Source organism: Littorina saxatilis, linkage group LG1 (assembly GCF_037325665.1).
Source record: "Littorina saxatilis isolate snail1 linkage group LG1, US_GU_Lsax_2.0, whole genome shotgun sequence".
Classification (NCBI taxonomy): domain Eukaryota; kingdom Metazoa; phylum Mollusca; class Gastropoda; order Littorinimorpha; family Littorinidae; genus Littorina; species Littorina saxatilis.
In genome coordinates this window covers 86984699-86999428 of record NC_090245.1, presented here as the reverse complement: position 1 = coordinate 86999428, position 14730 = coordinate 86984699, and the positions used below count along the sequence as shown (strand labels likewise).

Here is a 14730-nt window from a genome sequence, read left to right as displayed (position 1 = left end):
TCATTTCTTATATTTTGAGATTTTTACTGGCAAAATACCAGACATTTCTGGTTCATATCCCAATTTGAGTGGGTAACTAATGATAATTAGTCATAAGATGACTAAAGCTGGCAAGGAGGTAACAACCGCAAAGATGGCCTTAGCTAAGATTACAATGACAACATAATCCCAGTAACAGTCACATGATGAATCAAGAGCAAAGTCTAGATAGTACTGTAGATTTGATGTTTTACATACACATACATAGATGAGAATGCTGTTTCCTACTGGGATGAGCATTTACCATACCAAAAAAAGTGCACATGCATCTTCAATACAGTTCACGCATTCTTTACTCCAAGCACAAAACTATACTGCCACCAAAATCTATTTCAGCTGAACACACTTACTATCAAGAGTACACCAAGTAAAAAAAATTTTTTTTTTAAATGATGTTGTAAACAATGTTCAGACTTGCAACACAGACAAATACATGTATGCAACCATTAAAAATCGCTTTACTTTACTGGTCACATTATCTAATTACAAATATTACTTAAATCATGTGGACTTTCATGCACAGCATGGCAACTGATTATGCTTTATATTCAAGCTCACAGATACTACCTACAGCCACAGCTAAGAGTTGTTACCCTTCCCCATATTACCCTAAAGGCTGTTCTTAATTAAAAGTTTCTTGCTGAAGTACTTAACCAAAGCTAAACATATTTTGCAAAGTAAACTTTGGGGTCAACTAAGAACAGCCTTTAACAAGAAAAAAAAAATAATGCTGATTGTAAAATCCTTTCTCCAAAACCGTATGTACAATTCTTCTCGGCACTATTTTTTGTACATGGTACACTTACATAATTTATAAACAAAACAAAAATACAAATCCATTGAAGTAATTACTAGCAAAAACACATGCTAAGAAAAGGAAAGAAAACCTATAAGAGGCTCAAATTGCTCCACCCCCACCCCCTTGCATGTCCCATATGAAACTGGACAAATGTAAAATACATAAAACACCTGTTCAAATATAGTAAAAGTAAAGACCTTCTGACTCAGAAGAGCCAAACACTTGTATTCCTCAGTTCAGCTTCAAGTAAATCCGCAAGGTAAAACCATAAAAGTGATTGCACTTAGGTCAGAAATTAATATGTTTAAAATCAATTCAAGAATAAACACACCGTGAACAACCTCAAGAAACACAACCTCTTTCTTTCTTTATTTGGTGTTTAACGTCGTTTTCAACCACGAAGGTTATATCGCGATAGGGAAAGGGGGGAGATGGGATAGAGCCACTTGTCAATTGTTTCTTGTTCACAAAAGCACTAATCAAAAATTTGCTCCAGGGGCTTGCAACGTATTACAATGTATTACCTTACTTGGGAGAATGCAAGTTTCCAGTACAAAGGACTTAACTAACATTTCTTACATACTGCTTGACTAAAATCTGTACAAAAATTGACTATATCCTATACAAGAAACACTGAACAAGGGTAAAAAGAGAAACAGAATCCGTAATTCTTCCCCCTAACCCGCGGGGGGGGTAACACAACCTCAGTCACAACACTACTAAATCTGCATCAAGGAAGTGGGGGGAAATAAAAGATACAAAACAAACAGGGAATTCAAAACCAAGGGAAGAATACTGATTGATGTAGACACCAATACAAATGCAAGACTTCTTCTTCTTCTTCTTCTGCGTTTGTGGGCTGAAACTCCCACGTACACTCGTGTTTTTGCACGAGTGGAATTTTACGTGTATGACCGTTTTTACCCCGCCATTTAGGCAGCCATACGCCGCTTTCGGAGGAAGCATGCTGGGTATTTTCATGTTTCTATAACCCACCGAACTCTGTCATGGATTACAGGATCTTTTCCGTGCGCACTTGGTCTTGTGCTTGCGTGTACACACGAAGGGGGATAAGCCCCTAGCAGGTCTGCACATAAGTTGACATGGGAGATCGAAAAAATCTCCACTCTTAACCCACCAGGCGGCCGCGGCCGGGATTCGAACCCTCGACCTTCCGATTAAGAGGCTGACGTCTTACCACCCGGCCACAGCGCCCGTCCAATGCAAGACTTATAAGCATATACAGTGGAACCCCCCTTTAAGACCTACATAAATCTGAGAAAACAAGGTCTTAAAAAGGAGGGAGTCTTTAAATGGGGGTACATTTACAGAGGTTATGAACAGAAAGTCTGAGAAAACAGGGTCTTACAAGAGAGGGAGTCTTAAATTGGGGGGTCTTAAAATAGGGGTTCCACTGTATCTATACAAATCTTGGGGCAAGTTAAATGTTCAATGAACCACGTCAACCCTTTACATGGATAAAATTCAAAGCATGGATTTCTTTTAATCTTTCTTTCTTTATTTGGTGTTTAACATCGTTTTCAACCACGAAGGTTATATCGCGACGGGGAAAGGGGGGGGGGGGGGGAGATGGGATAGAGCCACTTGTTAATTGTTTCTTGTTCACAAAAGCGATTTCTTTTAATGGGCTTTCTAGGATTTTCAAGGATTCACATGATTCATGAATCTAAAAAACATGATCGCTCTGGTCAATTATCTTCATCCCAAACATTGAAAAGCATCAGAAATATTTTTGTTAGAAATGTGCCTGGCTTATGTCAGAAAAAAAGGAAAGCAAGAAAAACAGATGAAATTAGGAATGTCAAAGGTTCAAGGAAAACAGATACACGTATATATCGAGAGAACATGAAAAGAACAAAAGCCGTGAAAATAACAGTTGAGTATAGACTAAAAAAATGTAACATAATTTCTGACCACAATTATGTAAAAGTCAAGTCAAGCATGCAATGGATATTGAGATTTCTGTGATTACTCCAGAGCTACAACTCTGAGCTTATAAGCGGTCTAGTACAAGAGTCAGTTACAGCGCTTTATAGATGCGCGCGCGCTCTCTCTCTCTCTCTCTCTCTCTCTCTCTCTCTCTCTCTCTCTCTCTCTCTCTCCTCTCTCTCTCTCTCTCTCTCTCTCCTCTCTCTCTCTCTCTCCTCTCTCTCTCTCTCTCTCTCCTCTCTCTCTCTCTCTCTCTCTCTCTCTCTCTCTCTCTCTCTCTCTCTCTCTCTCTCTCTCTCTCTCTCTCTCTCTCTCTCTCTCTCTCTCTCTCTCTAACTTCATTCACTAACATTTACTCATGCAGACACACACATATACACACACACTCAAGAGCAAACAATGCTCCAGCTATAAATTCTGCAGTCAATATAACATGAACTCTTGTGCAATCCTAGTTAAGAATAGTACTGTCTCGGTAAGTATCATATAGACAGTAGGCTTAAAAAGAAGCCTTACATACAGACCACAGCAATCTAAGCAAGCTCCAAAAGTTGAATACACACAATGTAAGCTCTTTGAGTTTCAGCAAGACTTGCGGCAGTTGCACATATAAATTCTAAATTCTAATGTACATCAGCAATACAAAAATGTATACCAGTAAAGGTACATTTTCATTTTCTCCACCAATATAAATTGTCAAAAAACATTTATAAAGATAATCCTTGAATTCTGTGCAGAAAAAAATTAAGTTCAAGCACAAATGTCCTCACTAAAACCAAAATCATGACGTGTTGTTAAAATCATACACCACTCTCTCTGTTTTGACAAATGGTGATCCAGGGAGAAGAGGGTCTACAATGCTTAACAAAACAAGAAAAGCCGGTTGCCCATCTGTCCAAAAAAGATGAACACTGCTAAATACTGTGACTCCATGACTACACAGGTGAACCAAAAACATGTTGAATATCAAGTATTTGTTCTGATAACTTTATATGAAAATCATGCCAAACATTGGGAGGAGATTTGTGATTGGTTTCAAGCTCCCAAAGTTTACATTCACACATGACAGTTTCCGCCATATAAACAACAATGTCAAAATACAAATGAGTGCATGCCTCTCACACAGACTCTGCTAAATTGGTAACAAAAAAAAAATCATTTAAAACGTCACTCCAAAAGGCAAGCTACTGAAGATCTCATGGCAGTTCTGTTCTCCCTCGCAATTCAACAAAGTCTTTTTCTTTGCACCAATCAAGTAAAGTCCTCTCTTTGCGCTGAACTGACACAAACACATCACACCCAATACTGATTCTCTCTTAAAACCGGTGTCTCCGTACGGCAATGCTGCAGAAGCTCAGGATCCATTAGTGTCCAGTCATACAAATCTGCACTAGCACTCGACCTCCCAGACTGCCGATCCCCAGGCTCTGACCTTGACCCTGGCCTCTCACCTTCACCTTTGACCTCCACCAAGGGCGTCACCTTGCAGTCAGGAACGGCAGAGCTGACCTCGGCTCGGGAGCGATCCGGGGAGCGCGGGGAATCGTGGGTGATGTTGATGGCAGGGAGTGCACCGAGGTTGCTGGAGTGTCTCATGAGACAGCGTTCCTCGTCCTCCCCCTCTCCGTCTCCAGGGGAGGGCAGGTACTGCTGGGGCTCAATGTGAATATGTGGCTGATCCAGTTGTAGGGGACCGCTGATATAAGGTCTGGGCTTGTTGCGTAGTGTGCTTTGCGTGAACTCCTCTTCTTCCTGCTGCCGCCGCCGCCACACAATCACCAGCACTATCGCTACAATGGCCAGGATGACCAACACGCCCAGGACTATGCCTACAATCATTGGGACATTGCTCGAGTCGTCCTCGTCTGACCTAGATCCTGACACCTCAGTGTCAATGCCTGTACCACCTTCCTCAGTTTCATCACCGTCGATAAATTCATCTTCCGACTCGTCGAGGTTGATCAAAAATTTCCCGTTTGCGGGTTGAGCGTTGTTGGCACGCAGGACGAAGGAGAAGGTATCAGCTATGGGGGGCTGGTCTACATCCGTGGCGTTTGAGACGTAGAATATTTTGGCATACACTATATCCTCAAATGTGAATGTTTCCACAGGCTTGAGCACAGGCTGGGCGATCAGGTCGCGTCTTTTGCGCAGCTTACGTAAAATCTGCCCATGGTTAGGAGGGCTGGTAATCTCAAAGGTGGGATTGTCACCGGTTCTGCCGGCAAGTTCTGAAGCATCCAGGTTGGATTTTGTGATGGTCACTGTTGCTCCAGCCGGTGCTATCAGAGGCTCCTGTTTCACAAGAGGCTTGACGATAATGTGAATCGTTTGATCTTTGACGGACACGTCCATATTCTCCATGCGCAGGTCACACCTGAATAAATCTTCGCTGTGGCTCAAATTGTTCATCACATAAAGAATGGAATCTGTGTCCACATCCGTCTGACTGAAGTGCTTGGTTTCCCGTCCTCTAAGAAGCAGACTGCCATGTTCTGGCTTGACGATAACCTCGTAACGCAGATCCTCCCTGTTACCGTTAGTCGAGACATTCAGGAACTTGCGCGAGACGTAGACGGAAGATTCTGACTGCACAAGCTCCACAGGACGCACTCTGGACATCCCTATCTGCACCGGAATCACAAAAATGTCCAGCATTTTGTAGTAAGCCGGGAAATGGCCATCAGACACTTTGAAATACATGGCCCCGCTTTTGCGAGTCCCGTTCTGTACAAACACCAGGGAGCCTTCGTTGATGTCTTCCTGCGTGAAGGTCTCCACCTTCATAGAGGCATAGCCGTTGCGTACCAGTTTGCCGTTGGTGGGGCCTGAGAGCACGGTGTAAACGATGTCGAATGGTGGTGTGTCTGGATCTGTCGTCAGCAGGTTTTCTGGCGTCAGCTTCACTTCTCTCCCTTGAAGAACCTGAGAACGAAGAAATGGTGTGATTAAATTAGGAACTAAAAAAAAAACAAGAAAAGGAAACATGGAATATTTTATCACAGAAAAAGCAACATTCACTAGAACTTCGACCCATCGGTCTTTTACAGTTGCAGTGGACAAACAAGATGCACAGCAGACAAATAATTATGATAGATGATTAGTTATCTTTGGAGGTTACTTATTCTAAGAAGGCAGGAAGCAAAATAAGATTAAACGCAATGTCAATCGTGAAACCACTACCCTGCTGGAAACACTCATCTGTCCTTAAACAATCCATTCTTTCTCAGCAGTATATATTTGGACAGATGAAGGCTTGAACAGTTATTATGAGCATGCCTGCCACAAACTATCGATGAAGAACAATGTAAAGCTTTTGCTTTCAATTCATTTTAAAGTAGACTGACTGAACTTTTACAATTTCATGCATGTGTAATTAAGTCTTATGCTTCTCAAAATTATAGAAAACCCTTTCAAGCATTGAGACTAACCTCAGTAAGTGAAAGTATCTCGTATCAGATTCTTAATGTTTTGAGTAAATTGCTTTGAAAATAAAACTGATGAGAAACAACAAAAACATAAACAAAACAAGTAAATAGATATGTTTGTCTCGCTCAAATGTTCTTTGAGATGTATTTTAGTGCAACTCTCAATTCTTAGTAAATGTGATATGTTTTACTTTAGTGTTCTTTTTTTTAGTGCAATTCTTAATTCTTAGTAAATGTGATGTATTTTATGTCTGTAACTGCCCGACACTGCATGGCAATTTTTCTTGTCTTTATAAGGACAGTAAAATCTTGAGTCTTTTGTTATTTCTTATTGGCTCACGAAGTGTAGCCTATGCGATGTTAACTTTTGTCTGTCTGTGCGTGCGTGCGTGCGTATGTATGTATGTATGTATGTATGTCTGTGGTAGAAACTTTAACATTTGAAGACGTCATATTACATTGACGTCACATTATGACGTACGAGGGTTAGACGTCACGCGATGGAATTACTGAAAGTCTCGGTGATTGTTATTTTGAGCGGGCCGAGACTATTTGGCAGTCGTGTCCATGTAAGTAGGCTACATGCAGACAGACAGATCTAGATCTAGTGTCTCGCTTTCTTGCACAGTTTCACCTATGCTCTTTCTGTGTGTGTGTGTGGGTGTGTGTGTGTGTGTGTGTGTCTGTGTGTCTGTGCGTGTGTGTGTGTGTGTGTGCGTGCGTGCGTGCGTACGTGCGTGCGTGTGTGTGTGTGTGTGTGTACTGTGTGTGTGTGTGACGGAGTGATTGAGTTTGTGTTACTGTTTGTCGATTTCTTACGTGAGCCTTGAAGGCTTCGCCTCTTGTTTTGTTTTGTTTTATAAACTGTGTAGCCACAAACGTTTTTAACTCACCCTGACACTGGGATTCTGCGTCACTAATCTGAACTCCTGGTCATTGACAGGCACCACTTCAATGGTGTAGTTCAGAACATGCCTTGGAGATGAGATTTCTTTCTCTCTCTTCTCCCCATTGTGCTTGATCTCCACAGAGAATGAGAACACGTCTTCCATGGTGTCAGAATCATCATGGTCGTATCTCAGTCGTTCTGAATCAATGTCATCCTGGGTGAACGTTGTGGCGGATGTGACCTTTTGGTCGCCAAGGTAAAGGTCACCATGTGAGGGCAAGGTCACGACCTCAAAGGTCATGGTGATGTCTTCCTGGAAGGCGCGCAGCCTCTGAAGGAGCTCTGTGGTGTCAAAGTGAGCGCGAGTGAAGGAGACTGAGCCACCCTCATTAACGGATGCTTTGTACAGGCCCAGAAGCATTTCCTAGAGAACAGCAAACATACAACAGATTTAATTAGTCTCATCGCAACTGTGATAATTAACTAAATATTGAACAAGGAACAAATTCACATGGTAATATTCCAAGATAACTTGAGTTTTTATAAATTTAAAAGAATCCAAACAAATCGATCCGACTTCTGATGGGTTAATTTTCTATTCAGGAAAGCTCTACGGTTATGCTTATGTCGGCTAGCTGCATAGGAAAAGATCAGTGAAACAAGCTAGAGAGAAGCCGAGACAGACAAAAACAGATACAACACATGAACATAATTATTCTGATGCCAAGGTACAGATCTGTTGTCAATGAACTCTTCAGGATCAAAATAAAAAATAATCACAACCCTAATTTTTGCATACCTTCTATGCATTCAAGCAAGCGCCAACAAAATTGGGGACACATACAAAAAATTACCCTCAAACAAACAACTTCACACAAAACACCAAAATTGATGTCACCTAGCTGCTGCATCTACACCTGACGAAAACACACGCAAACATGAGACACTCTCACCACCAAAATGTACCCTCACCCTCCATCAAAATCGGCGTATGCTGCCAGAATGGCGGGGTAAAAACGGTCATACACATAAAAATCTACTCATGCAAGAACATGAGTGAACGAGGTAGTTTCAGCCCATGAACGAAGAAGAAGAAGAAGAAGTCCCTAACCTGATTTTCAGAGTTGATGTTGCCGTAAGACACATCAATGTCGCACACTTCCCCCTTGAGCGGGTTGGCGTAGGCTGTGGACACCTCCAGATGAAGGCTGTCTGACTGGCTCCACTCCTGCATGTAGCCCACGTGTTCAAAGAAGATTTTCCCCAAGTTAACCTCCTCTTGTGTGAAGGACGTGATTTCCAGGGGTCGCCCTGCCACCATCGTCACCAGCTGGCCTATGGAAATAAAGAAATCATTTAATAATGATGATAATAATGATAAATAACTTTTCTATAGCGCGAGTCCCATCAATTGGCTCTGGGCGCTTTACAAATTCATTCTAAAACAAACCAGCACAAATTAAACGAGCATACAAAGCATACACATAACTGAGATAAAACACCGACAACCAAAGCACTAAACAAACCGGGCTTACAAAGCAAAACATAGTTACACACACACACACACACACACACACACACACACACACACACAGAGTCTTATTGCACCATATAACGGTGACTTGTCCAAAACAAAGGTACCTCTTATAAAACCTCCTAAAATTCCAAAAATGTAATTAGGGAGTCTTCAGAGGGAGGTGAACTCAGTGACACTGTTAAGAAAATGTCTTGACAAAACAAGGTTGTATAGCAGCAGGAGATTTACAGCAGTTATAATGCCATTAATGGAGGGGCTTTAAAACAGAGGTTTCACTGTAGTACACAAGCATGCATAATATATGGAAAACAGTGAAACAGTCAGAAAGGCATCTTTAGAGATGTCTTCAACTTCCAGCAAATTTATGGAACTTGCATTCTAACCACACAAAAAGTCCCAGCAATAAGGCACTGAGTTGCTTCCCTTATTAGACTTCACCAAGAACAGAACGGCTTAAGATTCTAGCAACATCAGCATAACCCGACCCACGCGGATGCAAAATTCAACTTTTTTGCTTGCCATAAATATCAACACCTTTTTTTGCCTGTTCATGTTCTGTAGCCAACATTCAACACCAGCAAAACACAATGTCTGCCTACCTTTGCTGGGTTTAGGGTCCATCACAGTGAAGACAATGGGTTTGGAAAAGTTAGCGGAGGTGGTGGTGGCCAGTAGGGAAGCGTTTGACACCGGGTGAATGGTGTTGGGAAACACCGCCAAGGGTCCGTTATGTCTCAGCTGTAGCACCACCGGGTGAGCTCGTACACGGAATGTCCGCAAAATGTCGCTGTTTGTCCCGTCGCTGGCTTGGAAGTTGAACTCGCCCTGGCTCTCTCCTACGAAAAAAAGACAACAATCTATGAGAATGAGTACTTCTTAATTGCTTAGAGCCTTGATAATGAAGATGGAAATGAGAGAATACGCTACTCCTGTCAGTGTCGCACAAAAAGTTGCCTACCCTCCTTCAGCATGCTAAAAAAAACTCATAGTCATACGGCCCACTTCTTTGTACACTTCAAACCTGGTTTTAGTATTTCAGTGCATTGTAAATACAGGGTGACACAAAAAAAACAGATCTATCCCACCAAAAGTTTAATATTTTCTGAAATAATCAGCCGATTCTTTTATTTTTTCAGGTGAGCCAAGCTGAAATGATGTTCTAACAGCCCACCAAGTTTGAGCTTCAAGATGTCATGGACAACGGAGCATAAGACATTTATAGTCGAGGCCTATTTTCGGTCGAATTCTATCCAGACTGGTCAGCCGCAGATGTGACCCAGAGTGGTCCCCCTATTCACCGGACTTGAACCCCCCAGATTTTTATCTGTGGGGGTACCTCAAGGACAGGGTATATGGCAACAACCCCCAGACCATCCCTGATCTTAAGGCAGCAATAACAGCAGCTGTAAGAGCGATCCCACATCTGCGGCTGACCAGTCTGGATAGAATTCGACCGAAAATAGGCCTCGACTATAAATGTCTTATGCTCCGTTGTCCATGACATCTTGAAGCTCAAACTTGGTGGGCTGTTAGAACATCATTTCAGCTTGGCTCACCTGAAAAAATAAAAGAATCGGCTGATTATTTCAGAAAATATTAAACTTTTGGTGGGCTCTGTTTTTTTTGTGTCACCCTGTACATCACTGCATAGTAACTACATTTCACTTCATAGATGTTTACAACATTGTGATGCATCATACCTCAAGTTCTTAACCAACCTTTACAAACATTTCACTTTGCAGTATAACATTCACACATCAAATTTCACCTACCTTTACCCAAAAAATACTGCATCATTTTAACATTTCACAGCATCTATTACAACTAGCATTGTGAAGACTGTTCACAGCACAGTTACACCAACCTTTATGAACAAACACCACTCTTCCAGCGTCAATATCCAGCTGGGAGAACTTGTTTGTCTCCAGGAATGTGTTGTTGAGGAATGCCACGTGGCCGTTGGATGGCGAGGACACAGTGAAGATGATGTTATTGCTGCTGGTATCGGGATCGTCTGCGTGTAGGTGGTCTCCAGTGATCAAGGTTACAGAGTCGGCCCACACATTAAGACCCTGAAATTGTCCCTGTATTGTTATCATCAGTGTATGATATTCACAGCTTTGTTAGACTAATATACATAGTCTGACTGAGAAAACTTCACTGGTTTTGTTTTTGCAAAATGACAAACTGAAGAAAAAATTTAAGATACATGTTTAACCAGGCTAACCTCAAACAATCTATTTTCACTGAAGAAACCCTAAAAAGCACAAATGTCGTAAGCCAACTGAAATTATTACCAGAAACCCCACCTGCCCCTGTTTCGTTTTGAACTAAAATTGACATGTATGCGGCATTCCCATCCTGACTTAGTTAAAACAAGAAGAGCAAACGCTCGATCGAGTCACTTTCGCAGTTCTGAATATTATATGAGGCATCAGATGGACAGGAAGAAATTGCTATTCACAACACAATGAGTCACGTTCACATAAAATTTGAGCCCGGTCACTTTTATAGTTTCCGAGAAAAGCCCAACGTTAAGTTGTGTGTTGCCGAACAGAAAAGGCTAGTTATCTCCCTTGTTTTTCTGATAACGTTCGTAAAAGGCTACAGATGTAAATACTTTGATGTAAAGAATAATCCTACAAAGTTTCAATCACATCCGATGAACTTTGTCAAAGATATAAAATGTCTAATTTTTCCTTTGACGCTGACCTGTGACCTTGAAAAAGGTCAAAGGTCAACGAAACCATCGTTAAAGTGTAGAGGTCATTGGAGGTCACGACTAAACAAAATATGAGCCCGATCGCTTTGATAGTTTCAGAGAAAAGATATAAAATGTCTAATTTTTCCTTTGACGCTGACCTGTGACCTTGAAAAAGGTCAAAGGTCAACGAAACCATCGTTAAAGTGTAGAGGTCATTGGAGGTCACGACTAAACAAAATATGAGCCCGATCGCTTTGATAGTTTCCGAGAAAAGTCCAACGTTAAGGTGGTGTCTACGGACGGCCGGCCGGCCGGCCGGACAGACTAACACTGACCGATTACATAGAGTCACTTTTTCTCAAGTGACTCAACAAGCTCTGTAGCACAACCGCTGGAATTGTACCTGTCTGATTCTGTTAGAACTCTATTTCTTGAGAAACAGGACTCGCATTAGGATTTTACACCATATATGTAGTGATATACCCATCACTATTGATAAATTCACCAGCAAAAACAACTTCGTTGCAGAAACGGTACTATTTTACCAGACACTTAAAACAAAAAATAATTAAACTACTCACCTACCACCTCATTTATTCTCATATTCTCACCTTGTTCACAACAACTCGAGGCGGCTGATCGTCCTGAGGTTTGACGGTGACCTTGACACTCAGCACCTGACTCTCCAAGCTGCCGTCTTCCATGGAAGCCACAATGGAGACCGAATCGTTCAGACTCTCGCTGTCATCATGCTTGTAAACAATCTTCCCTGCCACCAGACTGGCTGATGTAAACGCCAAGTTGTATGACTTTGGCTTGTCCGAGTTCACAATGTAGCCATGCACTGGTATACTGATGATTTCGTAGATGAGGTTCTCGGACCGATACTGTGATCCGACAGTTTTGAGAGTGTTTGTGGTTAGAACTGTCATACCCCCTTCCTCCACTGTCAAGTTTCCGGCCTTGACTGGCAAGTACTTGGAAATTACCTCGATGGAAAAGACAAGGTTCTTCAAGGCTTGAGTGTCCGAGTCCACGTCAAAGATGAACTGGTCATCGGTCACAACACTTTCTGTCTGGACATATTCAACCTCCCCTCTGTTGACTTCCCCTTGAGAGAACTGTATTGGTTCGTCATCACGCAGAGGAACACCTCTGACTTGAAGGAAGCCGTGTTTGGGCGGCATTGTGACAATGAACACAACCTCTTCTTCATTTAGCGAAGGATGCTGGAGAAGCAAGTGGGAGTCTGTGATTTTCACTGACTGGCCTTCATCGACCTTCAGCAACTGATTGTGGACCACCTCCGGAGGATGGAGCATGTTATCATCCTCAACGATAACTGGAAAGCTTCCCTGTGCTTGAACGTCTCCTCTGATGATGGTAAACTTTAACACGTCTTCTTCAGAGCTGCTGCCATCATGGGCGTACTCAACTTTCCCTTGCAAGACTTCTGCGTAGGTGAATTCAGGAGAGTCTTCGCCATCGATTCTGACAGTACCAAAGCCAGGTTCTTCTGTCACGATGAAGTTGTAGCTGGTTGCAGGATAATTCATGTTAGTGTCCAGGCTGAGGTTGGTACCTGTGATGACCACCTTCCCTCCTCGGTACACACTCACCCCTGTGTTGTTGTCTACCTTGATGTACGGATCTGATGCCTGTATCTCAAACAGTCCCGTCCAGTAGAACTGTCCATCAGAGACAAAAATAGCTGCTCGGCCAAGCTGCGCCCCTTTGTGCTGAAAGACAAGTTTCTCGTCTTCAAGGTCTTTCTGTATGAAATTATACACCGGAATGTTCGTGTCTGCGTTGAGGATTTCACCGTTAGGTATGCTCTGGCGCCGGTACTGCAAGTTGGAGGTGTTGAAGTGGATGTCCTTGTCTGTAAACGCTAGGTCCGCGATGGTCAGCTTCTTCTGCCCGCCTGTGACAACGTGGAACACCTTATCCACCAGTCTCTCGGGCGGGTTGTCGTTCCGCATCTCCATGGAGATGTGAAACGTTCCCGTGAACTCCTGGATTTCATCTGGCATCTCTTCCTCTGACTGGAACAAGGGCATGGCAGCAAAGACAAAAGAATCTCGATCAGTTTCTGAATCATCATGCTGGTAGACAACTTTGCCCTTTCGAATGTCAGTGGAAGTGAACTCCTCAATGTAAGGCTCAACAACTGCAGAAGTGCGAGGATCGTAGAAGCTGATGTTACCATGGAGGGGAGGCTGAATCAGGGAGAACTGAAACTCCTTAAAATCGTCCATTTCAAGATACAGACTCGACTTGTCGATGACTTTAACCCCACCCTCTGCAACACCACGCAGACCGTTATTCGTGAATCTGACGGCCGTGTCTAATGGTATGTACTCGACCCACAGCCTAAGCATCCGACCTGCGAAAGACGGGTATTTAATTGTCAGATCTACATAATCTTCTCGCCGGTCAAAACCTGTGTTTTCAAACTTAAAGAACACTCTGCCATTGTTGACATCTGCTTGTGAGAAGTTATTCCCTTTTTCCAATGGTTTCACAGAATCGAAGTCAAGTGGGTTGAAGATCCTGTTTTCTGTGGTGACATAAACAGCTCCCAGCTTTGGAGCTCGGTACAGGGTGAAAGTCAATCTGGCTGTGTCAATCTGCCCCTGGTCTGCAGTCACCAGCAAAGAACTGTTCTTCAGCTGCGCATAGGGAACCTGGTGAATAACCAGCCTGTTGTTATTGGTCACTGTCAAGGTCACTGGGCTGAAAGTCATCTTGAAAACCTGCTCTGGCGTTTCAGTCTCCTTGGCTGATACCACGAAGGAAAACTCATCTCCAGGAACAGAGAAGTCGGAGGAGAAATGGCTGTAGCGTATGCGTGATCCGTTCAAATGTCGCTGGGTGAAAGTGTCAACGTCCGTCCACTCCTCTACACCGTGTTGCAGACGCTGAATCTGCCCATAGCGCGGCAGCTTGGTGATTCTGTACCTCAGTTCTAAATTCTGTAGGGGCACGTTTGTTGCAGCAGACAACTTTGCGGTGTGGAGCAAGGTTGAAGTTGTGTACAGAACCATCAAGCCGGTGTTTCTGACCACATCTATGTCAAGGGACACCTTCAGAAATCTTAACACTACACTGTCTTTCAGTAATGCATCATCACTGACGTTTAGTTTTATGTCAATCACTGTGTCCTCCTTGTGAGCAAACCAAATTTTTCCGTCTAATATTTCCTGATGGGAGAAGGTTGTTAAGGCTTTGCCGGCTGCATCGTAATTTTCAAAGAAACTCTGCGCAGGTCGGAGAAAGTGAATGTGATACCGCAGGTCTCTGCTTATTGTGTCAGGATCTTTTACATCGACAACTGATGTAGTTATCTGCAGTTTGGAATTTTCCAGAACGTTGATCTGATTT

At 42.8% G+C, this 14730-nt stretch overlaps 1 protein-coding gene across 1 annotated transcript; it reads right to left on the bottom strand.

The window, feature by feature from the left end:
* Positions 1–2989: 2989 nt before the first annotated feature.
* On the bottom strand, positions 2990–14724 carry LOC138982706 (chondroitin sulfate proteoglycan 4-like). Its single transcript, XM_070356036.1, has 6 exons — positions 11958–14724; positions 10507–10714; positions 9242–9478; positions 8217–8440; positions 7110–7529; positions 2990–5713 (listed from the first exon to the last, which is right to left on the bottom strand). Exons 1-6 carry the CDS (start codon positions 14391–14393, stop codon positions 4082–4084), a joined length of 5157 nt encoding a protein of 1718 aa, XP_070212137.1. The 5' UTR covers positions 14394–14724; the 3' UTR covers positions 2990–4081.
* Positions 14725–14730: the final 6 nt, after the last annotated feature.